We start from the raw sequence: 24,764 nt of genomic DNA on the forward strand, positions 1-24,764 counted from the left end.
CAAGTACACACCTACACATAGGTACCTGGTAGAATACATCTATACTTCTAATGTCACATGACTTACAAACCTTAGGCACCTAAGTAGTTGCCTAACCATTTACAGTATGATTGGTGTCCTACCGCCTGCCTCATCAGGTTCGGTCAGAGGCGTTGCTTGCTGCATGACCCGCCAGTCGCGGCAAGAATGGCAGCCTTCCCACACCGCAACGCCCTAGTACAGAGTATAGGCTCTGAGTCCTGTCGACCTTACCAAAGAAGTCATCGTTTGTATCGGCCAGAGCAATCAACTTACGAGGAACTGACAGGCTGTCCCGGTGTGGGCTAGGCACTCTCACCTATTTTGTCGGCCACAGGGAAGCTGCCTGCAAGGAAGGCGGCTGGCAAGAGCGATGGAGAGAACACGTGACTCTAGGCACCTCAGGCAGCAACAGGCAGAAGGCGATGACTAAGCGGGGCATTAGCCGCCTTCGATGTGGAGCAGCAGACGCGCTGCACGGACACGCATTCCACGTTTGATGCGTTTGTCTGACATCTGGCGGTCACTCGAGATCATCGTCGTACAGCCTGTGCATGTTCCCCCGGACGCGGCGTGGCCAGGATTTCCGCATCTCTTCTCTCTCTCATTCTCGTTCAACCCAAGAGCCAGCCCGGTCGGAATTTCGAGGGGAGTCGTTGTCTCATCGACCATGACAGCTATTTCCCACTTATAGACTGATCATTCCGCCGCTGCGGTTCCATCCGACTGCTCTCCATAACCTCGCGCCCCCGCTTGCATCCGACCCAATTTTTACCTCGACTTTTCACCTTTGACAGGACCACCACGTTGGGTGTCGGACATGTCTGGCACTGCTGACAAGGTAGCAAAGGCTACCAAATCGTCGGGCTCAGATGGCGCGAGGACGACAGATGCTGCTGTGAACGATGCCTCTGGGGTACGTTGCGGTCACATGGCTCCATATATTTTCGTGTTCAGTCTTGACCAGAGATCTTTGTTGTAGCTTTTGCAAACATTGCAGGGTCATATCGATGAGATCCGCACTAGGCTTCAATGTGGGATTTGCGTCCGTCTCCTCTACGAGCCCTATACACTGGCTTGTGGCCATACGTTCTGTTATACAGTAGGTCTCGTCTTCGCAAAAATCCGTCGCCAGGGTATGGCGTTGCTGACACGCTGCAGTGCCTCACATCATGGTTCGCAGAACGTAGCGGGTCGAGAAAGACATGCCCTGATTGCCGCGCACAGGTGAAAACCCAGCCGGCGCCCGCATATTTGGTACTGCCCCTCCGAGGCCCGCCGGGTGCATGAGAGAGATGGTTTGCTAACCCTGGTTTTTAGGTCCGTGGTCTTGTTCACTTATTCGCCAACAATGCAGAGCTTCTGGAAAAGGGCGAGACGACGGCAGAGCACCGGAAGCACCAACAGGAAGAGCAGAAGAAGGTGGAAGCAGACAAAGCAAATACTGATCCGCGAACCGGCGGACTCTTTCAGGGTCGCTTCAAGGAGAGGACCCCTGCTCCTGCACCGATCATCGACGTGGAGGATGGTGTCACCCGCTGTCCGAACTGTTCATGGGAGCTCGAAGATGACGCCTGCATGAACTGTGGATACCATGTGGATGCCGATGAGACGGTGACGGGCACGACAGATTCGGAGGAGAACTCGGAGATGACGGACTACAACGAGGACATGGAGAATGGTTTCGGTGACATCGATGAAGATGACACTTGGAACGAGGTCTACGACGGCGTTCCCTTCGAACAATTGCCGTTTGGGGTCCAACAATTCTATGACCCTCTCCGTCGAATGCGACATCGTTACCAGAACATTCTCCCACATGATCCTCATGAATGGCAGTTTCCTCATTCTAGCTCTCCCGTCCATGACAGCGAAGACTTAGAGGAAGAGGACGACGACGACGACGAAGAGGATACGTCCGAAGTTGAGTCCGAGTCCGAGGATGAGGATGAGGAGATGGATTCTTTCATCGTTGACGATGAGGAATTAGAAGATGAGGAGGAGTCTAGTACAGATCATTCGACTGTGGTTGGGGATCACAGTTACATGATGCACGCTGAATACGAAACCAACACGGACACGGAAACCACGAGCACATCGCATCATGGCAGAGAGCACAGTGTTTCCTCGGAGTTAGAGGATAGTTCATCGGACGAGGACGAGGAGCCCATCCGGCGGCCCGCCGCAAATCGTCCGCAACGTCGGTTTCACGGTCCTTATCCTCGCGCGGCTAATCATCGAAACCAGAGAAACAATCGGGGCAATGCATCCCGCCCAGGAACGTCCGCGAGCAATGCCATCCCTATCGATGACGATTCCGACGGACCTGTGCCTCCGACGAGGAGGGCAAGGAGCCGTAGGAACCAAGGAAGGCAGAGGCGTGCTTAACCGTCTCAGAATTATGAGCCTTGGACCTTTTCGCCTTTGCCGCCGGCCTTCATTCTTTAATGAACTCTTCGTCTGTTATTATATTATACCTGGCGGGTCCAGTGCCGTAATATGGGGTTCTAACCTTTTTGCAATCTTCCGACGTGGGAATCCCATACGTTCTTCAGAAAGAAGAGCAAGCCGCGAACCTCTCTATCCTCTCACTCTATCACACCACCTTCTCTCCATCAGTCTATGAAGACCGCCCAGTAACCATTTCGCGGCGATACTGATATGATGGAATTCTAATTAATTAGGATGCATTCTATCATGGAATGGAATGGAACGGAATAAACATAGCATTGTGCTGGAGTCGTTGGGGACACAATAATCTGGTCTCGTCTTTCTTTCTGGTTTTTTAAGGCAAGGTTTTAACAAAAGAAAAAGATACGCGTCCCTGCCTCCCTCCCTTCGTCCCTTCGTCCCTTTTCCTTTTCTTCTCTCTCTTTTGTCTTTCGCTTTCCAAGAGGGACGATGGAGAGAGATGGCCCTTCTTTTCGATATTGCGAGTCAGAGTCTTACTATTTTTTTTTTTAATTATTCTTCATTCGATTCAAATACCCGTGTTTTACTTGCCAGGTTACATAGGATTGATTTGTCGTTTAGGTAGGCAGGTGGATAGATAAACTGGGAGGAGAACAAAATGGGACAATATCATATTTTTTAATGCTCACTCCTTCGCTCCTTTTTTTCTCCCTTTAATTCTGGTCTACTATGTACGAACTACAGTAGTATAAGTCTAGTAAGTAGTAGTAGTAGGCAGCAGAATAGAAATCTTTAAAGTATGCATAAGGGGAGATCCGTCTTAAGAGAAAGCAAATAGGTAGTAGATGCCCAAGCACCTGGATACGGTAGGTAAGTTAAGCTAATAAAAGTAATAATGATGTTGCTATTCTAAGTCCTCGTCTCGTCCCAGACATCCAGTTTCTCACTCGACATGCAGAATGTACATACATACAATGAATGCACAAGAAAAAACATACCAAATGTACATACATAGGTCATTTCCCAGTTTATCTATTTGAATACAATGCCCCCTTTTTTTCTTGGTGTTTGTTTGTATGGTACTATTATTTTTTTAGTGGTGCGAAAACAGGTAAGTTGAAAGAATGCTTTTTTTTATACACCATTCGGCGCGGCGGCTGTGTCATCATCCGCTGCTGCATCAGCACAAATTGAGAAAGAGACTTCGAATACTACAGCACCATTGCGTCCCTGAGAGGTTGGTCCGTCATAGTAGTTGTTTCTGAAGCATTTCCACCGTCCGAGCCGGTGCTCTTTGCCCAGAGCGGCCACAATACATAATCCCCGGGGCTCAGCCTTTTTGTCTTTTGATTTCGAACCCAGTTGACCCGGCTTCGATGTCTCTGGGCGGCGCTCGAAGGCTGCAATGTCATTCACTACACCCTTCAGCAGCGGTTCAGGCTCCTTCTTGGTCCCATTCGCTGCCGTCAGGTCCTCTGGGTGGTCAACAGCCATAGCGTCAGATCCGCCGAGCCCGTCAAAGGTCAGCGTCTGCTTGAGCTGCAAGGACGGCGTCGACGGCGTCGGGTGCGAGGCAGCAGAACCCCCACCAACAGGCCCAAGCGGATAGATCATCTTCTTATCCTCTGACACTCTCCAGGCGCGGATCCAGCCGTCCCAGCTCCCACTGAGAACGATGTCGGTGCCCGGCACTGTCGTCAGAGCCGTGATCCAGCGTGGCATGCGGCGGACAAAACGGGAGTTGTGAGCCGCAGTCTTCGGATCCATTTCCGACGACAGCTCCTCCGGTGGTGGTAAGGGATCCAAACCATGAGCAAGTGGAATCGTATAAAGCGGTTTCTTCTTATGGATGGACCATAGGGACAGAGCTCCAGAATCCGAGCCCGTCACAAAGTGAGTGGGTGGGATCGTAGCTACGCAATCCAGGTTGTTGGTCTGGTACTCTTCCTTCTTGGAAGACTCGCCACGGAAGACGAGCTGCGTTTCGTCAACCACCTTCCATAGTCGTGCCGTTCGGTCTCTCGCGCCCACGCTGACACACTGGTCGGTCATCATCGAGGCGACCGATGTAACATTGTCCTGATGCCCGAAGAGTGTCTCCACATATGCATGGCCTCCCCCGCTCAAGGACCACGTCTTGATGGTGCGATCGAAGGATCCAGAGAAGAGTTGCTCCCCAGAGCTGTTTGCGGAGATGTGCCTGGTGAAGGAGAGCCCACTGACAGCAGCTCGGTGCTGGGTAAACGTTTTCATGGGAGTCAGGGTCTCCGCATCCCAGATAATTAGTTTCCGATCTTCTCCTCCAGTGGCAACGTATTTCCCAGATGGTGAAACGGCGACCGTCAGGATATTGCCCGTATGCCCTTGTCGCTCGCGACTTCCCGGAACCTTCTGCAAACCCTTGACGAACTTAAGATTCTTTGGCTTCTTCCTCACTGGACGTGGGTGTTTAGAAGTGCCGTTTACGCCATTCGTGACAGTTTGCTCTGGAAGACTTGGATTTGCCAGCTCCCATTTGACGAGAGTTCTATCTTTAGAGACCGTGTAGACATAAGGTGGATGGACTGCAATGGACGTAGTAGACAGGGTATCTGCACGGAAGAATGTGTGGGATGCTCCTGCAAAATCCAATTTGGAGGCAATCTGGCGGAATACGCGGCCTTTGGCCTCATCCTGGGAGAATTGTGAGCGTCGACACTCTGAGGGCCATGACACACGCGGGAAATATCAACATACCACATCCTCTTTCAACCTTTCTGCGATGATATCACGGTCAAGATCTGCCGCATCAAATCCCGCCTCGTCTACCTCTTCACGGATATTTTCCAGATATCTCTCCGCTAGTTTCAATCTCCGCTCCGCGGCGGTCTCGCCCTCGTCCGAGTCGGAGATGCTCTCGTCCTCGGAGACTGCTGACTCTGAAATGTCTTCATCAACGTCAGATTCGCTACCAGAGATTGACTCATCCCGCTCCTGTCTTCTGCGCGTTGACGTTTCTTCGTCATCTCCGTTTACTGCAACTCCGCGCTTCTTCGACGCAGGCGCGGCGGCACGGTCTTCCCTCTTCCGCTTGCGCTGGGAAGCGGGTATGGTAAAAAACGACGACGACATCCCGGCACCTGCGAGTCTGACGTTGAGATATCACAGGAGCATCCCACCACTGGTTTTGGTGCGGGAATGGTGGAAAGCTGTTCCCTGGACTGGAAGTGTTTTGACCGTTGTTTTCCTTGCTTGCAATTCCTCTGCTTTTGCTGCACTTTTTTTTTGGTGCAGCTGGCCCGTGCCGCGAAATCTTGGCACGGCGGCTCGCAGTTCTGGGAGGTCGGCGAAACAGAAACGCCTAAATGCTGACTCAGCAGGAGCTCTCGCAAGGGCGGCCGCTCTGTTTGCACAGTTTGCTCGCTCTCCCGCTGCCCGCCAGGCGTCAAGCTCACGCGTGGCTTCCGCTGCAACTGTCCGTCACTGCGGATATCAGCCCGCCAGCCTGCTTATTGCTTCTTGCCCAACACCTCTCTCCCTTTAATTAGAGTCTTATCCGCACCAAAAGTCGCTAGTTTCATCCTCCTACAATCATGCAAGTATTCTCCTTTCAGTCAGAGAGCTATAGTCGCCAATCTAGAGATGCTGACCAACTCATCCCAGGGAGGTTCTACTTGGTATCACGGGCAAGGACTTCGTCATTATCGCGGCCTCCCAGGCCGCCATGAGAGGAGCCACAATCCTCAAGGCCACAGATGATAAGACGCGGAAGTTGAATGAACACACCCTCATGGCCTTCTCTGGCGAGGCTGGAGATACTGGTAAACGCTGCCTGACCTGCAGCTCGAGCGAGCTCCCGAACGAGAAAGCTTGAAACGCGGATATTAACAGACTTTCTATCTAGTCCAATTCGCCGAATACATCCAAGCTAATGTCCAGCTATACACCATGCGCAATGACACAGAACTCAGCCCCGCGGCGGTGGGAAGCTTCGTTCGAGGAGAGCTCGCCCGAAGCCTGCGATCCCGAAGTCCGTATACCGTCAACCTGCTGTTAGGGGGTGTCGATCCTATCACGCATCAGCCCAGCTTGCAGTGGATTGATTACCTGGCATCCCTGGCCCAGGTGCCCTATGCCGCTCACGGATACGCTCAGTATGTCTAGTCCTGTCGTCCTCCATCTAATAGTCGTCGTCGCGCCTGGTCACCTAATGTCTGCGGCTGTGGGTAATACTGATTAATTATCTGCCTCTAGGTACTACTGTCTGTCGATATTAGACAAACACCATCACCCGAATATTGAGTTAGACCAAGGCCTGAAGCTTCTAGAGTTGTGCACGGACGAATTGAAACGAAGATTCCCAATTGACTTCAAAGGAGTACGTCCGCCCCATATGATCTTTAACTAGCCATCCAAAGGAGACATCCCCAGTAGTGACTGACCATGATTCCTTAGGTGTCTGTCAAAGTCGTCACGAAGGATGGTATTCGAGACGTCGATTTTGATAATAGCAAGCAGGTCACGAGTGCGTAATGGTCTTTGGTCTTGCCTGGGAGGGCGTTGTATCATAGCATTTATGGGACTTTCTTTTAGAAAAAGAATGATGACAGGCATCTGCTTTCTATTTTCATGTCCTGCTCCATCGACACGGGCCTTATGTTGGATGGGAATGCGATGATCCATAATTGAATTATACTGGTGTAATGACCTTGCAATCGAAATCGGAACGTCCGATGTTTCTTTCATGGAATTGCAAAATGCTGAACGAGATGACATCGAATAAAGCGACATATATCTGTTGGACCAAAAATACAGATAATGAATAATCTGTCAGGCTGTCATTGATTGCGGAGTACACACGTATTGTTTAATCTGTTCTCACACATTTAGCAACAAAATGAGGAGCATGGAAATTCAGAATAAATCTATCCTATTTAACAATCTTCTTTTTCCCCCCCAACTGGACAAAAGTAAAAGCCATGTACACTAGCAAATGTGAGCTCTCAAGTGGTTACGTTCGTAAATTACACGATGAGGTCAGACTGTTTGATCGAGTTTGCCATGTTTGCATCAGCGCGCCAAAACCTCCATCCTGCGGCGAGCTTCCGACGAGAGAGATCATTGTCTTGCAAGCTTGCTATTGAATTGACAACAGGAACCCTCAGTATCCAACACTTTTTGGCGACGAGACAAGATGTCAAAACGCCAAGCGGACCTATCGCTGGAGGAAGACATCGCCGCGGGCTCTCCTGTTTCCAAAAAGGCGCGTGTCGCGGAGGCAACAGAGGATCGGGCTCCTCCCAATGGAGATACTTCCCCCCATCTCAACGGCCGAGAATGGGAGCAAGATGAAAGCGATAGAAAGGACATTCTTGCGGCAGCTGATCAAGAAGAAACCGCCCTGCAGGAAGCGGAGCAAGAGCGACCTGAGTCTCCAGATATCGACGAGACCCTACCCGCGCGCCCGCAACGCCAGACTCAGCCGGAGGAAGGCTACAGCGACCTGTATCTCGACACTATTAATCGCGCGGTTCTAGACTTTGACTTTGAGAAGCTGTGTTCCGTCTCTCTGTCGAATATTAACGTCTACGCATGTTTGGTATGTGGGAAATACTACCAGGGGCGGGGTCCCAAATCATATGCCTATTTTCATGCGCTCGAGGTTGGACACCATGTCTTTGTGAATATGGAGACGAAGAAGGTTTATGTCCTTCCAGAAGGATATGAAGTTAAGAGCAAGAGCTTGGACGATATCAAGTACGTGGTTGATCCGACCTACACAAAAGAAGAGGTCGCGAAGCTGGACAAGGAGGTTCCTGATGCTGTCGATCTCTCGGGGAAGCGGTACAGACCAGGTAAGTTTCTGTTCTCTATTACTATGGCGCTTTATTCGAGCAATGGGCTAATGAATTCCACTTCCAGGTTACGTTGGTATGAACAATATCAAAGCGAACGACTATCTGAACGTCGTAGTCCAAGTCCTTGCTCATGTCACTCCTATCCGCAATTTCTTCTTACTCCACCATTTTCCTGTGCCAGGAACACCTCAGCTATCGCTGCGGTTTAGTACGCTGGTCCGCAAATTATGGAATCCAAAAGCGTTCAAATCCCATGTGTCACCCCATGAACTGCTCCAAGAGATCGCTCTTCGCTCTTCGAAGCGCTTCACCCTCACCCAACAATCAGATCCGGTCGAGTTCCTCTCCTGGTTCCTCAATCATCTCCATCTCAGTCTGGGTGGCTCCAAAAAGCCGTCCTCGACGCCCACAAGTGTCATCCAGCATGCCTTCCAGGGGCATCTCCGAATCGAGAGTCAAGAAATCACCGCGCATTCTGACACCACCAATGCCCGTCTGGTGTTTACTGAATCCAGCCAGACCGAGACGCAGATCATGCCGTTCCTCATTTTAACCCTCGATCTGCCTCCTACACCTCTGTTTCAATCGGCGAATAGAGAATCCATCATTCCTCAGGTCCCACTAACCACCCTGTTGAACAAATATAACGGCATCACGGCATCTGAGAAACGTTCACACCGAGTCCGCCACCGACTCTTACATCCTCTCCCCCCTTACCTACTTTTCCACATCAAGCGTTTCAGTAGGAACAAGTTTGTCGCTGAGCGGAACCCGACCATCGTCACATTCCCCTCGCCCCGCGCTCTTGATATGTCTCCTTATGTCGAACCCAACCCCGAATACTGGCCCCCAGGAGAGCCTATCATATACGATCTCGTCGCCAATATCATTTTGGACGCGTCAGCTCCCACGCCGGGTACTGGTGAGGAAACCGCAGCGGATAAAGGCGTTTCGGCCGCCGGGGCCACGGCGACAACTTCTGCCGCGACGGGTGCAGGTGCCGCCAGCGAGAAGGTTTCATGGCTCGTTCAACTTAACGACAAAGCCATGGCCGCGGAGAATGCGCGACGGCAGCAGCAACCGCACCGCCCAGATGAACAGCCGCAGCGCGGGCCCGAATGGCTCCAGATTCAAGATCTGTATGTCCAACCAACAGAGAGCGAAACTCTCTTCACGAGAGAGTCTTATTTGATGGTATGGGAGCGGAGAAAGACGCCTGCTTCGAAGAAGAGTGGCAAAGCACCTGCAAAATGAAAGCCCCTATTGAGGGGAATTTAAAGTAATTGATGTATTTTTTTGCGCTTAAAAAACAGAATGATGGAATAAGAATATATATAAAAAAAGGGTGAGGAGAGAAAGGATTCCGCAACAATTCTTGTAAGACCTCACAGTATAATGGGATACAGATACTCGGCTCGGCATGAATGGATGGGAGTAGTGTGATTGTGATACGACGGACAAAAAAATAATGGATAATGTATATATTGTAAATATATCAAAAATTATTTCCGTCTTCTTGTCTTGTTATGTCAATTGTGTTATATTATAGCTGGTTTTATTTATTTATCGTTCTATCAATTTGCTATGGAAATCCACAGGTGAGGAGGGTATCAATTTCATTATTATGTACTGTACTACTCATATCACCTATATTTTAAGGAGAGCGCACTGCAGTAACTCTCCTCGAGATCAAGATCAAGTCAGATATAACAAAGGGATTGAAAAAGAAGAGTCAGTCTACAAGTTACCCCATCCAAATACCCTCTTCCCCAAACCAATAGCAGCCACCGCTCCCACTCGCAAAATACCCATGCTCACAGCGGCTTGCATCCCTGTCACAAGAGCTAGTTTTCCCATATATGCCAGGACATCCTGCCTTCCTCCACCACCAGCCCAAGCGCCGGGACTTCGAATGTCTGATAGCAACGATGCACGATTGGCGATGCTTGCAGACGCGGGCGACGACAGGTAAGAAACGGCGAGGGAACGGAGATAGAGCGACTCAAGGGGGATGAAAAGTACACTGGTGACGAGTGATGCAAGGTGAGAGGCAAGAGAGTCGACCAGATGCGAGGAGAGGATTGTGACTCGGTGAGTAGGGCGTGTAGGCACTGTGCTTTGGCGTCGTCGACTTTGCGCACGCGACGTCAATGGGCGAGAATCTGCGTCCGCAGAAAATTCAGATTCGGAATCTGAACCCGGATTGTTGTTATCTGGGCTCTGGGTCGGCTCCTCTACTCCATCAGGAAGGACCGTTGCATTTTCCGGAACTACAGGAACCACGGTATTATCATTGCTCACATCCCCCGGTGCCTGTTGCTCAGCCATATCCAGATTTGCAGGTTCCGTCATGCCTGAAGCAGCGGTTGAAGCTCCCGCAGCCTGGCCTGAGAGACCGTCATTGTTAGCTGCACTCTCTGAGCGGGTAGCACCAGGAACGCTTTGACCCGCATTAGACAGAATCGCATCTAGGAGCTCAGAAGCCGATCGATTGAACGAAGAAAGTCGGTCATTTTGGCCTGGGCGACCGTTGTCACTAGCAGCACCCATGTTTCGGTCCCGATTGGGATTGTGAGTTGTCAGAAGTTCGAGCTGCATGGTGATCACCTCCGAGTTCTGATGGACCAAAGAGGCACGCACACGAGGGGAGGTAGGCGGAGAGGACTCGGGAGAGGATGGACGAGAAAAAGAGTGTTCGATCGCGAGTCTCGACGATGGCGGGGAATGTCATCTGGAGGATCTTGATCGACTAGTCTGGGATGATCTGAAGCCGAGGCGGCGGATCTCGATACCCCATCGATTCCTGTTCGCCCTGGTGGAGGTACTCCATCCAATGTATTGGGACTGATCTCGGCAGGTGAATGGGTCAAACGTTCATTAGACAGAACCTGGTCCATGTTGAAGAGGGATTCTGGTTCCGGCGTTGGTGTAGATACAGTCCGACCAGGAGAGCGCGAGCGCAGCTCTTGATCCCTGGTGTCGAGAAGCTGTTCACCTCGAGCGCCCAAGGACAATGACCGTTGTTGTCTCGTATGTGAGGGGGATATACGGGATGTTGTATTACCCAACTCATGTTGCAGCTGCTCAATACGGCGACGAAGAGATTCGATTCTCTCCTCACGAGAAGGATTGATCGTTTCGCCATTCAAAGGTGTCGCCTTCTTCCAACCAAACCAAGAGAACACCCAATTTCTCAACGTCAGGAGCTCGTATCTGATTTCCTCAAGCATAGTGAAATTGCTGCGGCGAACCTCTTCTTCCGACCGTCGCCCCAGCGTTGGTACAGTCCACTCGATTAGATCATTCTCGGCGGCCACCCGAATTGAAAGCTCATCAGGTCGATCCGGTTTTGGTAGCCGTCTTCGAAAAATACGGTAAATTCGGGCTTCGATTATCGGCCTAAGGCAGACATACAGATAAACCAAGGAAAATGGAGCCATCGCAAGGTTCAAAACGAATTCACCCAGTGAACGAGGAGAAAAGTCTAGAGGAAGCGAAGGGAGCTGAATGAGAGACGATTCACTAAATGGGAGGAAGAACCGCAGTCCAGGGACGGAAGAAGGAGAGATCAAGTGAAGGGCCTGAAGGATAGAAAACATGTAGGTCTGTTCAAACAAAAGAAATAGCATAGCTCGTGTTCTGTGTGATGTGGTCAGCCAATAAATTTACGGAAATTCATTAAGGAGAGCTTACGCAGTGTTGAGAACCCGAAAGGTGCGCCGTACAAGGCGATTGTAAGTGTCGTTGTCCGACAAGTACAGGAACTGGTTCTGCAGAAATACCATCAGGGGTTCCAGCAGATGATTCCTACAGATTGACAGGGAGAATGCAGACGCCCAGGCTGGGATGCCCGCAAAATAGAACCCCATCAATCCGACTGCCTGTCGCTCGAATCTGATGAGACGCACCAACGGTACATGGGTATAGCTTTTGAAAGTCTGGTTCAAAATTAGCCTACTGTCCGAGATTACTACCAGGGTTGAGCTGACCTGGATGCGACCGCCCAAGGATAGGGTCCACCATGAGCCCAAGAAGTTTAAAGCCTGATCAAATGTGGCCATGACCAGGCCATAGTCATTTTCAGCAGTGAGAAGGTTAACTTTCTGTCGCTCCTTGGAGATTCCTAGTTTGCCGTCCTCGCCGCTGACTACGATGCCCATCGTAGACAGGACGTCGTTCTTTGCCCGTCGGAGCTCCCGACCAAAGGATTTCGAAGCGGGGTTGATGGGATGGCCTCGTTCATCATACTGTTGTATATACCCATCTGCGTTGACAGCAGATGCCCGCCCTTGCAATGTCCCCGGCGGATGCGTGCTAGATAGATCAGGTGGCTCATATGGTGATCGGCCCTGAGAAAACGTTAGTCTCTGAAGGAGAATCAATCATGCACAGGGTGAATGAAGATTGGAAAACGGAAAATCGCAAATCATGGGTATGATGATCAGCATCATCCAGAAAAGCAACAACACAACATCAAGGTGACTCATCAAAGACAAAATGCGCAGCTATAGGGCCGCAGAGAAAATTGTCTTCAATTCGCAAGGGAGCCCTCAATGAACGACTGAACGAGATTTGCAGGAAAATTCCAGAAAATATTTGAATGAATTCACGTAATAAGAAGTCGAGATCAAATATGAGAGGAAAGGATGGAGCATACCAGAGCGAGCCGGTTCATATAAGCTTGCCGCCCCATCGTTGGCAATAAAAGAGCAGTCGCGAAGTCATCCCTTATATGCCAGTTCCATCAAAGAACGACGCGAACGTCAAGGAAGGACGTCGCAATGAACGAGCAGTCTAACCAGCAGATGATACTTTAATGGTGCAGGAGATGATGCAAGATAAGATAAATGGAAACAGGTGGACGATGGAGATCGGTCTAACGTCAATGCCCGGCGACATCGCGCATTCCATTTTGGGCAAGATGAGGATGCACGGGCCACCGCTTATTGTCCCGCCGCCCTGCAAATAAGACAAATCAAACAAAACGAGCAAAGACGTCAAACACCATCGAAAAAAAGTTGCCCGCCGCAGAATTATTATCGTCAGACCAGAGATAAGTCCGATGGTGGCAGACACATAACAGAAGAGAAGGGAAAGAGTCCGAGTCTTTGCCCTTATTGGGACTCAATTAGTGATTCTCTTCTGCATCATTCTCGTTTAAACTCTGGATCATGACCCCGTAATTTGCAACTGAAATCTTGATTGGAACAAATAAGGCTTCCGCGCCTCAAAATGTCGAAAGTCAGCGTTAAGACAACCTTCGAGGCGTCGCGCACACTACGCCCCATCTACACCGGAGGCAGCACATCTCTCGATGCCAGTGGCCGTCTACTGGCAACCAGCGTGGGTGAAGATGCGCTCATTCTCGACCTGAAGACGGGCGACCAGCTGGCCAGTCTGGAAGGAGTAGGTTCAGCTCATTTCATAGTGCACTGTTTTCGCTTCCTGCTAATTCACTTCCAATAGGATGGAGAACTGGTGACAAGCCTGGCGAGTATGTAATTTATGTGCTTCGCGTGGACGCCGCAGAGAACTGACTAAATTTATTGCAGTAACCCCGTCGGCCTCGCACGTGATTGTCTGCTCGCGATCCATGTCGATGCGCATTTATTCCTTGACACCCTTCGATGAAGAAACAGGAACAATTGAGGCGCAGCTTCTGAGGACTCTGAAACCACACACATCTCCTGTCGTCACCACAGCGATAGACTCGACCAGTACACTGCTGGCCACAGGAGGTGCAGACGGGTCTATCAAAGTGTGGGACATCCGAGGAGGCTACATTACGCACACATTCCACGGCCATGGAGGTGTCATTTCAGCACTATGTTTCTTTGAGGTATCTGCGCCGAGCCATGAGACCACTGAGACTGCCGACCAGAAGAAGAAATCGCGACGGAAAGGTGGGAAGCGGGAAGACACGGAGATGGAGGATTTTGATCCTACACAATCGTCTGCCTCGACGGCTGGATTCCGACTGGCATCCGGGGATGAGGAGGGCAAAGTGCGTGTGTGGGATCTTCACAAGAGAAAGTCTATCACTGCACTGGAATCTCATGTTTCTGTTGTCCGAAGCCTTTCCTATTCGACCGCAGAGAATGCGCTGCTCTCCGCAAGTCGAGACAAGACCATAATTCTATGGGACGTACGGACGTGGAAAATTCGTCGGATTATTCCGGTCCTGGAGTGTGTTGAAGCGGCCGGATTCATCGCCGATAGTGCTCTTTGCTTCACAGGTGGTGAGAATGGCAAACTGCGCATCTGGGATGGAAACAGAGGAGGCGAGGTGACCGAGGAGCAGGAAGCAGGCTCAGAGCTTGACGCCATTATTGCAACTCAATACACACCGGGTTTGCCCTTTGTGATGACCGTTCATGCCGACCAGACGCTCCGGCTGCACTCGGTAGAACCTCTGGCAAACTACAAGCCTGGGTCTGCTGTAGCGCCACTACCAGTTATTCGCCGCATCTCAGGAAATGATGACGAGGTTATTGACCTGGCCTACGTGGGACCTGATCGGTCGCTGTTGGCCATGGCGAACAACACAGAGAGTATCCGAGTCGTCTCTATGGGAACATCCGCGCACTCGCAAGGCGATGCGGCTGGACGTGATGGGTATTTCGGCGCGGACGTCACGCATCTCGAGGGCCACGAAGACATCATTATCTGCCTCGATGTCGACTGGTCTGGCTATTGGCTCGCAACAGGCGCAAAGGATAATACTGCGCGCCTCTGGCGACTAGATCCCCAATCATCCTCGTACACTTGTGTTGCTGTTTTTACGGGCCATGCAGAATCCCTTGGTGCAATTGCTCTGCCGCGAACACCTCCACCATCGAGCTCTGCTGCTTATACTGATCCGTTGAATCACCCCCCTGCATTTCTGCTCACGGGCTCGCAGGACCGGACCATCAAGCGTTGGGACACAGGCAAAATCAAGAACCTTCAGTCCTTTACACCACATACGCCCAAGGCAGTATATACTCGGAAGGCCCACGATAAGGACATTAACTCTCTTGACGTCAATCACACGTCTGCGCTGTTTGCTTCTGCCTCCCAGGACCGGACTGTTAAGATTTGGTCAGCTGAAGATGGGTCAGTTATAGGCATCCTACGGGGCCATAAAAGGGGCGTGTGGTCTGTCCGGTTTGCTCCTCGAGACACACCCATTATCAGCTCGAATGCGGGCACCAGCACGAGCCGGGGCGTAGTGGCGACTGGTTCGGGCGACAAGACGGTGAAAATCTGGAGTTTGTCCGACTACAGCTGTCTCCTTACCTTCGAAGGCCACACCAACAGTGTCCTCAAAGTTATATGGCTTCCACCTCCGCAGCTATCTACTGGCGGTGACAAGGAAGGGAAGGATGAAATTACAGCCCGACATGCTGCTGCGGTCCGTCCTCTTGTCGCCTCTGCGGCAGCTGACGGGCTCGTCAAGATATGGTCACCTTACACAGGCGAGCTCGAGACTACGCTGGACAATCATACTGACCGCGTCTGGGCCTTGGCTTGCCCGACTCCGTCCGGATCCCGAGCGGATATCAAGTCTTCACACTCTGCTGCGAACACCTCATCTTCTCAAAGCACCAATCCTAGTGACTCTCCTTATGCCCTCGTCTCGGGTGCAGCAGACGCCACCGTGACATTTTGGAAGGATACTACTTCGGCCACACTTTCCGCCGCCGTTACGGCAAACTCTGCTCGGATCGAACAAGACCAGCAATTACAAAACTATATCCGTGCTGGAGCATACCGTGAAGCCATTACCCTTGCCCTGCAGCTCAACCACCCGGGCCGCCTCCTCTCTCTCTTCACAGCTGCTATTGAAGAGGCAGATGAGAAAACCGCCTCTGACAATGGTGACGATGATGACACGGAGAGAAAGAATAGCAGCAGCTTGACTGGAAGCCCTGCTGTCGACTCAGTCCTGCAGTCCCTCGACCGAGAAAATCTGTATCTGTTGCTTCTTCGCGTGCGAGACTGGAACACCAACGCGCGCACGGCTAAGGTTGCGCAACGTATTCTGTACGCTCTGTTCCGGTCGTACCCGGCCTCGGTGTTCCTCGAGCTCGCCACCTCTCCTCCAGCTTCAATCTTGAGAAGACGTGGCAAGAAGGGGGCCGACAACATGGGTATGAAAGAGATCCTGAACGCGCTGGCGGCGTACACGGACCGACACTACCGACGGATCGAAGAGCTCTTCGATGAGAGCTACGTGATCGAGTGGATTCTCGACGAGATGGACGGTGGTATGGGGCTAGGCGCCTCATCATCGTCGTCATCTTTTCTTCCCGGATTCAACAACCAGTCCAATGGCGACCTCAATGCAAATGGAGTAGAAGAGAAGTCCATACCAGATCACGAAAAGGATATTATAATGTTAGAGGCGTAAGTAGAGAGCAAAGGGGAAGGGTAAAAAAAAAGAGTTAAGGACCGGATATGAAACGATTTTTGTGTATGTATAATTATATGCATCTAGATACCTACTTTTTTTGGAGTATTATCTCCAATACAGTAATTGTATATGGCATGCAAAGACTGTATGTACAGTACATGACCACAATTCGCGAGTCTATCCATGCTTTCCTCTTCTGCGATTCAACAGCCTGGAACAAGTTCCATGGTTGGAAACCTTGTGGCCTTCATTCTCTACTGTGTGAGCCCTTCGCGACGTCAAAAGACATTACTCCGTACGTATGGCTCAGAGCATAGATTGATGGCTACAATAGTTTACGGCAGATGGTGATTTCTAATATGAAGTCCCTTACCAGGTTAGGTAGACCTGCCAGGCTGTATACACGTACAGTGGGTACTATATCTACGCATGGTGCGAGGTATATTCACCACGCACTTAATCGTTTTCCCACTTCTTGAAATATTGGTAATGTTCGTTGATAGGTCGCATGGGTTCTAGGGCACTTTCTCGGATTTCCTGCAATAAGCTGAAAAGCATCACGAAACCGATAGCTTATCATCTTGTAACCGACTCGCTTACTTAAATCAACTCTATTGAGACCTTTTTTTGGGTATCTTAATCTGGTACCTGATCATTCTCATGGATGTATCTCTATAAATGACCCATAAAAAGAAAACATAGACTACACTAACATGGAACTGGCTTGCAACTCCCAAAGATTGCTGAACGATCGATTTCAGGCAATTATCGATCGTCTCTCCTCCGATATGAGTCGCGGTCTCGATCTCGATCTCGGTCGCGGTCTCTGCGGTCGCGATCACGGTCACGATCCCGATCCCAGTCCCGTCTTGAGGGTGTCGAGGAAGAATGCCGGGAACCGTATCGGTCGTCATCTCGAGAACGATGACTATCCCTGTACTTCCTGTCCCTATCTCGATCTCGGTCTCGATCCCTATCTCTATCCCTATCCCTGTCTCTGTCTTTCTCACGTTCACGGTCGCGATAGTAGCGATCATCCCGTCCGCTTCCATCGTCATCTTCGTATCGACGGCTCCGTCGATCCCGATCTCCTGATGAACGACTCCTGTCTCGTCGAGAGGACTCATTTCGTCGTCTTTCACGGCGATCCCTATCCTCCTCGCTATCATCGTAGTAATCGCGCCTGCGATCGCGATCGCGATCACGGTCACGATCACGGTCACGATCACGGTCACGTCTACTCTTCTCTAAGTTTCGATCCCGGCGCTCCCTCCATTCCTCCTCTTGTCGGTTCTTGGCCTCCTTCTGGCGTGCCTTGAACTCATCCTCCGTAATGTACTCGCCCGTCTTCTTACTCCTCATTAAGACAGGCATGTAGATTCCATCAGTGCTCCCGCCACCCTCAGCACTGGCATTCTTCTTCGAGGACTTGCGTATCGCTGCCTTTCCCCATGCACCAATCTCTGCTTCCGCCCCCTTGCCTCCCGATAGGTCTTTGGCACCTATCCCTAGAAATCCTGGCCGTTTTTCAGGAATGCGAGGTTTTATAGTGTTGGTAGAGTCGCCATATCTTCCCCTCCCGATCGGCTGGCCTTCCTTCCACCCCATACCTCGGAGCAGGGCGGCGCCAAATTCCTCAACCGGGATTGCATCGTAGGCCTCCAAGCTGGCAGGATCGGGACGAGTTGCAACGTCTGCACGAAATGAGCTCGTCTCATCATATCGTACCTCATAGTCATCATCGTCGTCTCCTTTCGAGGACTCGATGACTAGATTGGACCTCCTCCCTTCTCCGTCTCCCTTGCTGTCACGAATAAGAGCCTGCAGGGCGATTTCGTCCTGCGTCTGTTCGTCGTCGGCAGCAGTATGTGCATCCACCATATTCACATCGCCAGCATTCTGCTCCATAGGCTTCTCACCGCCATCATCAGCACCAGCCGCCCGCGGCTGCGCGTAGACGAGTCCATACGTCATACTCGGTCCTTCAGTCTCCATGGTTCCAACTGCCTGTCCTTCCCGCTCTGCCTGCTGCAGAGCCTGCACCTCCTTTGGAAGCAGATTCTTGCCTTTCGGCCTGCGGATGTTGACCCCGGGACGATCCCGCCAGTTATTCTTGCTCTCCACCTTGATCACCAACTCCCGCTTCGCGCCGTTCGCGGCTCCTCCATCCGCACGGATGGCGCCGCCAGCGCTGGTGTCAAATCCTGTCACGGCTTCGAACTCGGGGGCGTGTTCATCTTCGTCTGACTCGTCATGATCGTGAAGGTCGTGAGGACGGCGGGGTAACCCGGGCGTGCTGTTCGAGGAGCATGATGACGATTGCAGATTAAATGACGTCTTCTTGGCGCCATTCGTCGACGAAGATGACAAGGACACAGAGAACGGCTTGGGTTTGTCCTGGCCATCTGCTGTTTCTTCTTGCCGTAATGGGGAGGACATGGTGAACAACGATTCTCGTGTTTCGAGGCTCAAATGACACAAGCGCTGAATCTCACTTAATATTCCATTGGTTTGAGATTATGAAAACCAGTGGCACTTGTAGAGAGGGGTGTTCGGACTTTTCCTGTCTTTTATTTAAAGAAAAGAGGGCGTGCGTGTCTCTGCCTGCATGAGCTTGCGGAGAGTTGCAGGCTGGATTGCGGAAGTGGCGACCTTCAGGAAAATTAAAGTTAGGTTAACTTCAAGTATGCCAGTTGGCGCCCGGCTCGGGTACATCAAGAAATTCGCAACATACTTGCAGTAAACAGTTGTTCGTTCCTTTTGTATGGTGATTGCTTTAAATTTTCGTCCTTGAAGACCTTTACACAAGATGATTATGAGCTCGATATCAAACAGATTCCAGAAGTGAGATGACTGCCTCCGATCAACACTAAAACGATGGCCATCAACACAGTCATGCTGATATTCTACGAAATACCATCTCAAAATTATGGGGAAAGGAGCCACAGATCTCATGATAGGCACTATCAGGAGTATTGGCCCATAAGCCATTCCATTCATGAACCGCAAAATAACCACGAACCCATACCGCGATCAGGGTCGACTGCCTTTTTGATACTACTAATACAAAAACCACTCACAAGTCCCACGTCATTTCCTTCGTCTAATAGGAAGGCCAGACCGAGAACCACAACGCCAACCCAAAAAGGTGGGGTATACATCAGATGTGCCCCTACCGCACCACATTCAGGATAGCGAGAAAGAAGTATAAAACAAGGACAGAAAATGGCGGGAAGAAGGGGAAGAAGAAGATTAGGAAGAGTACAGGTAGCAATAGAAAACGTCAGACGTAGCATGAGTCATGGAACAGAGCAGCACGAAAAAAAAGTCAAACAGGCAGAGGAAGAGTTAGGACAATATGTACAGTCGCATCCAAGAAAATGCACCAAAACCTCTCAAGGTTGAAACGAAGAGGCCTTAGTTGCTCGCCATCTGGGCTGGAGGAGGATGGGGACTTTTGCTGGTACCAGGAACGGGACCCGCCTGGACACTATTACTTCGCTGTGTCTGGGGAGTAGCGCTCCGGCTCTGTTGCGGCGGCAGCGCGTTACCATTCATAGAGGGGGAATTGCCAACAGGGACACGGTTCTGCTGATTGGGCTGAGGAACACGCATCATAGGAGAATAGCCTTGCGCTTGAGGGTTCTGCATCGCCGGTCCCCCGTTAGGCATGCCCGGCTGTGAGTTAGCCTGGAAGTTGCCGTCATGCGGGATCTGGAAGTTAGACTGCACAGCACCAATGTTGCCTGCCGCAGCATTCATGGCGACCTGGGACATACGCTGCTGCTGTTGCTGGAACTGGTGCAGACGCTCGGTGGCCAGCTTGTTGACCTGTTCAGGGGGCATGTTTGGATTGTTCCGTTGGATTTGGTTCTGGATGCTGCTAATCGTTGGAACAACGCCACTAGACAGGTGGTTGGGCTGACCCATGCGAGGAGAAGCAGACGAGACTCCCTGGCCGGCAGCATTGTGGAAAGAAGGACTTGGCATCCCACCTGCAGCCTGAATTGCAGCAATCATTGCTGGGTTGTTCGGATTGCTACTCACGCCGGACACATTGACATTGGGCGAGTGAGATGCCTGCTGGCCGAACTGCTGCTGGTTGTGAAATTGCTGCTGTTGCTGTGTCGGCTGCTGCTGTTGTTGCTGCTGTTGCTGCTGCTGTTGAGCCTGTTGAGCCTGTTGAGCCTGTTGCTGCTGTTGCTGTTGCTGCTGTTGGCGGGACTGCAAAATTCGTTGTTGTTCTTGGAGCCTGTTAGCCTCTCGAATTACCCGAGCATTGTCAGGAGATGCCTGCATAGGCATCCCAGGTCGCGCGCCCATCGGCTGTTGCATTCCCGGCTGAGGCATCATCTTCATGGCCATTGCATTAGGCGGCATAGGGCTATTGACAGGACCACCATTCGGCATTCCCTGCATGGGATGAGGTCGACCTTGATTCACACCTACTCCAGGAGGCATCCCATTGGGCATGCCATTCGGCACAGGTCCAGGCATTGCCTGAGGCGTGCCATTAGATGGCATCCCGTTGGGAGTGCGACCAGGAACGCCGTTCATTACGGGTTGCTGGTTCGACAATTGTCCGGCACGTTGAGCAGCTAGATTTGCCTATGGAGGGGATAATATCAGCAGTCCATTCTTACAACTCTGAAGCCGGAACTTCAATACTTACTCGTTGCTGTGCAATCATCTGCTGCCGGTACTGTTCCTGCCTTTCCTGGAGTTTCACCTCCCGTTCATGCTTCAGCTTGCTGAAGTCGGCCGGAGACGAGATCGGAGGCTTCGGCTGATTCGCCTCGTTGACCTTCCGAAGGGAGGCAAGGTGTGTGGCTATCAAACCGTTAGTGTCGCGAAATGCAGAGACATGCATCATATAGATTCTTACCTTGCTGCTGCTTCTGTAGCATAGTCTCACGCTTCTTTGCCAATTTACGCATGGCATCCAGAAGAGCAAGATGTCGAGAAGAACGCCGACGGTCGACGCGGATCGGTTGGGTTGTCCTTCTCCGAACAGGTTGCTGAGCCTGCGCATTATTGCCCTGTTGCTGTTGTTGCTGTTGCTGTTGCTGCTGTTGCTGCTGTGGTTGCTGTTGCTGCTGCTGCTGCTGTTGCTGTTGTTGTTGCTGCTGCTGTTGAGCAAGCACATTGCGCTGGGCCGTTTCCAGTCTCTGGTGATAAGCTCGGAAATATTGAGTCTTCGACATATCAGCCGGGAGCCCCTCCAACCCGATCCACCGCTCAAAACACTCCCACGGAGTTCTTCGTTCGGCTCCTGATGAGAACAACGACGGAGATGAAAGACAGCTAGATATGAGAGACCAGTTGTAGGAGTATTCCTTGACCAGACGGCGGAGTTCGTCATCTTCTGCAATTGTCCATTGTGAGGATTGCCTGGACTCGAAGAACCCTACTGAGGGCATCGGATGTTCCGTGGGGGGCGGAAAGAGTGGCCAGGATGAATGCGATCCCGAATGTGCTTGTTTTCGGGGCGGAAAAGGGCCACGTTCGTCTGCTCTGGGGGAAGATCCACCTTTTCCGTCTCCAACTCATTCCTGTACTGTTCGTAGTCATACCTGCTACGTTTCCTGACGGGCTGATCATCGCGGAAACGAATGCGACCAGTCGCATATTTTGAAACAGGGAGGATTTCCGTCTTCCAATCCGCGTCCGGCTGGTATTTGAACATCGGCGTATTCGTGTCCGGAGATATCTTGACGGGAGTGTAGATGGGGAGTTCGTCAAGTAGCTTTTCGGCGGCGGGAGTCATGTCCATGGAGAACGTAAACTCGTCCGATCCCAGTGAGAAGATGGCCGCCGGAGCAATCGTATCTCGTAGATCAGGCCGGGGCTCTTCGGCAAACCCTTCGCTGACGGAGTCTTCTTCAGCTGAAGGAACAAGGTCTGGTGTCGGATGGGAAACAGTGACCATTTCATCTAATGGGTCCTCCTGAGACGGTGGAACGGTATCGGCCTCCTGGGTTTCCACGACCTTTGGTTTCGGCGGAGGTATGCGTGCAGGAACGCGAAGTTGGGCTCGTTGTTCTGCATCACTATTGACATACTCGGCACACCAATCAGCGCAGCTCTTTGCGGCCGCGATCTTCCACTTTCGCTCCTCCCGGAAATCTGTCCGCATCCATTTCATATGATCCAGAAGAATATCCCAATGGGTCCATTGCCGTGAGGGTTCCACAGACCGCTTCATCTGGCGTAGTGGCCACCGGTTGGCATTCTGAAGCGAATAGATGCGTCGCAGGGTGCGGCAATCCATTTGCTCTTGGTAGTCGAGAAGGTGATTTGAGGTAGTCAAGGTCTTGTGGGCAGATGCAAGAAGGGTACTGAGGTGCATACTACGAGGGGGCGAATACGCCTTGTTCTGGAAGAGCGTGAACAGATAGTCCTGCTCTTCGTTCAACCCAGCCGTCAAGTCGCCCGCATTTTGCCGCACCAGATCCAGGGATTCATTTCTTTCTGCCTGTTGCTTGGGAAAGACGACAGTCGAAAGCTTGGTGCGCTCCTTTTCCCGCTCTTTCCTCTGCTTGATTCGCGCTGCTGGGTCAGGAGAGCCTTTCTCAGACGGCAGAGTCTCGTTGACGGCCGCAGCTGCAGAGGCCTTGTCTACTTGCGTAGCCGAGGGCTTAGGGGTCTCCCCAAGGATTTCTGAAACAGACTTGTGGCGTATGGCACCAGAAGAAACCCTCGTTGTCATCCTTTCTGGCGGAGGCTGTGTGGTTGGTACTGGCGTAACAGGTGAAGGTTTCTTGACACTCGACACTGAAGCCGCTGGAGGAGCCTGTTGAATAGATTTTTCCGCCACTGCAGTTGTCTGGGCATTCTCAGAGAGACCCGGTCCAGCCGCGCTTGTTTCCATGGAGGGCTGGGCAGCATTTACAGTCTTCTCCAATGGCAAGGGCGACTCGTCTTTAGAGACGTCCATCTGGTCCACAGATGGTGTCGCCAATGGGGCTGATGGTACTACATCTTCCTTGATCACTTGATTTGACAAAGGGTTGTTCCCAGGCTGGGAGCGATCTCCGATTGTTTTGCTTGCAGCCAAGATTCTCTGTTGGCTTTGTTGGAGCGACTGTGCCTCCTCGAGCTTGAGCTGCTCATCTGGGGTGGACGGTACCAAAGTTGGCCGTGGCTCTGGAACAGAAGTCTCTGGCTGGTACGTAGGCTTCGATGGCTTGACTATCTGATCCTCCGAATCCTCTACCTCGCCCGGACTTGTGTCCGGAGAAGCCGTTGCGGGAGCTGGAGTATTGTTGGAATAGGGTTCAACGGACGACGCTGGCGACAGAGGTTGATCTGGCTGCGCAACAGCCCCAAGAGCCAGCGACGGTGGTTGGTCCCGCTTCCTCTGCGCAGCCGAGACGTCAGGCGCCTGCAACGTAGGCGCTCCTGCGCGGCCCAACGCATCACAATCCTGGTCTTTGGGACTTCTTCGGGGCTGACCAGGGGAGAGAGAAGGCTCCGGTGCGACTTGATCTTGGGTGCTCACTGGCGTCTCAGGTGCAGCAGTATGGGATACATGCGCCGAGCTGGGAGACACAGTGGAGATCGATTTTGCGGAGGGTTCTTCGCTCTCAGGTACAGGACGCTGAGAAACGCTGGCAGACTCGAATTCCTCTATATTCGTTTGTGTAGACGCCGTACTCGTCTGGCTTTCTGTAGCTTGAGTTCGAGTTTCCACCACATGAAGTTTGGAGTTCTGAACATCCGTCGACGGGCCGAGCTCTACTTGCGGCGAAGGAGCTGCAGAAATCGCATCTTGTTTCTCAAGCCTAGACTCTGCAGCAGGCTCTGCGGTTTCTGGAGCGCGAGGAGGCTCCTGCCGGCGCGCAATGATGGTCGCATAGTCGGGAAATGGTGGTAGGGTAGCTTCATTAAAATACCGACCTCTATATCGAGCCCATTAGCAATTAAAATTTTACAAAAAATATTACGTATGATACTTTGATAGTAGAGGAGAGAAATGGATAGATGGGACATACTTGGAGAGATCGTTGGCGTCGAGGAAGGCCTGTTCTTTTTGCTGGTAGTTAGAGTCCGCAGGAGCGCCTTCGGTCGCGCCCGCGTAGCCGACGGTCGCATAATAGAGC

The 24,764-nt window shown here is 51.6% G+C and overlaps 8 protein-coding genes across 8 annotated transcripts; 4 read left to right on the forward strand and 4 right to left on the reverse strand.

The window, feature by feature from the left end:
- Window positions 1-838: 838 nt before the first annotated feature.
- Window positions 839-2,406, forward strand: T310_4630 (uncharacterized protein; the record flags this gene model as incomplete). The annotated part of the gene is made up of 4 exons (XM_013472484.1): window positions 839-934; window positions 1,001-1,120; window positions 1,180-1,275; window positions 1,339-2,406. The coding sequence occupies 4 exons, from the start codon at window positions 839-841 to the stop codon at window positions 2,404-2,406; spliced, it is 1,380 nt and encodes a 459-aa protein (XP_013327938.1).
- A 1,158-nt stretch (window positions 2,407-3,564) lies between these two features.
- T310_4631 (uncharacterized protein) lies at window positions 3,565-5,541 on the reverse strand (the record flags this gene model as incomplete). Its single annotated transcript, XM_013472485.1, has 2 exons — window positions 3,565-5,103; window positions 5,167-5,541. The coding sequence occupies 2 exons, from the start codon at window positions 5,539-5,541 to the stop codon at window positions 3,565-3,567; spliced, it is 1,914 nt and encodes a 637-aa protein (XP_013327939.1).
- An 816-nt stretch (window positions 5,542-6,357) lies between these two features.
- On the forward strand, window positions 6,358-6,942 carry T310_4632 (Proteasome component C11; the record flags this gene model as incomplete). The annotated part of the gene is made up of 3 exons (XM_013472486.1): window positions 6,358-6,563; window positions 6,664-6,787; window positions 6,865-6,942. The coding sequence occupies 3 exons, from the start codon at window positions 6,358-6,360 to the stop codon at window positions 6,940-6,942; spliced, it is 408 nt and encodes a 135-aa protein (XP_013327940.1).
- Window positions 6,943-7,388: 446 nt separating this feature from the next.
- Window positions 7,389-9,691, forward strand: T310_4633 (Ubiquitin thiolesterase; the record flags this gene model as incomplete). Its single annotated transcript, XM_013472487.1, has 5 exons — window positions 7,389-7,445; window positions 7,565-8,264; window positions 8,332-9,461; window positions 9,612-9,644; window positions 9,674-9,691. 5 exons carry the CDS (start codon window positions 7,389-7,391, stop codon window positions 9,689-9,691), a joined length of 1,938 nt encoding a protein of 645 aa, XP_013327941.1.
- Window positions 9,692-10,004: 313 nt separating this feature from the next.
- On the reverse strand, window positions 10,005-12,960 carry T310_4634 (Uncharacterized protein; the record flags this gene model as incomplete). Its single annotated transcript, XM_013472488.1, has 5 exons — window positions 10,005-10,883; window positions 11,060-11,906; window positions 11,961-12,037; window positions 12,176-12,616; window positions 12,925-12,960. The coding sequence occupies 5 exons, from the start codon at window positions 12,958-12,960 to the stop codon at window positions 10,005-10,007; spliced, it is 2,280 nt and encodes a 759-aa protein (XP_013327942.1).
- A 539-nt stretch (window positions 12,961-13,499) lies between these two features.
- On the forward strand, window positions 13,500-16,659 carry T310_4635 (Small nucleolar ribonucleoprotein complex subunit; the record flags this gene model as incomplete). The annotated part of the gene is made up of 3 exons (XM_013472489.1): window positions 13,500-13,673; window positions 13,734-13,761; window positions 13,820-16,659. 3 exons carry the CDS (start codon window positions 13,500-13,502, stop codon window positions 16,657-16,659), a joined length of 3,042 nt encoding a protein of 1,013 aa, XP_013327943.1.
- A 768-nt stretch (window positions 16,660-17,427) lies between these two features.
- Window positions 17,428-19,101, reverse strand: T310_4636 (G-patch domain protein (Spp2); the record flags this gene model as incomplete). The annotated part of the gene is made up of 1 exon (XM_013472490.1): window positions 17,428-19,101. One exon carries the CDS (start codon window positions 19,099-19,101, stop codon window positions 17,428-17,430), a length of 1,674 nt encoding a protein of 557 aa, XP_013327944.1.
- Window positions 19,102-20,079: 978 nt separating this feature from the next.
- On the reverse strand, window positions 20,080-24,756 carry T310_4637 (MYB and HSA domain protein; the record flags this gene model as incomplete). The annotated part of the gene is made up of 5 exons (XM_013472491.1): window positions 20,080-21,270; window positions 21,335-21,492; window positions 21,548-22,176; window positions 22,236-24,561; window positions 24,657-24,756. The coding sequence occupies 5 exons, from the start codon at window positions 24,754-24,756 to the stop codon at window positions 20,080-20,082; spliced, it is 4,404 nt and encodes a 1,467-aa protein (XP_013327945.1).
- Window positions 24,757-24,764: the final 8 nt, after the last annotated feature.

The sequence above is a fragment of the Rasamsonia emersonii genome (assembly GCF_000968595.1).
Source record: "Rasamsonia emersonii CBS 393.64 chromosome Unknown ctg1118621760149, whole genome shotgun sequence".
Lineage (NCBI taxonomy): Eukaryota > Fungi > Ascomycota > Eurotiomycetes > Eurotiales > Trichocomaceae > Rasamsonia > Rasamsonia emersonii.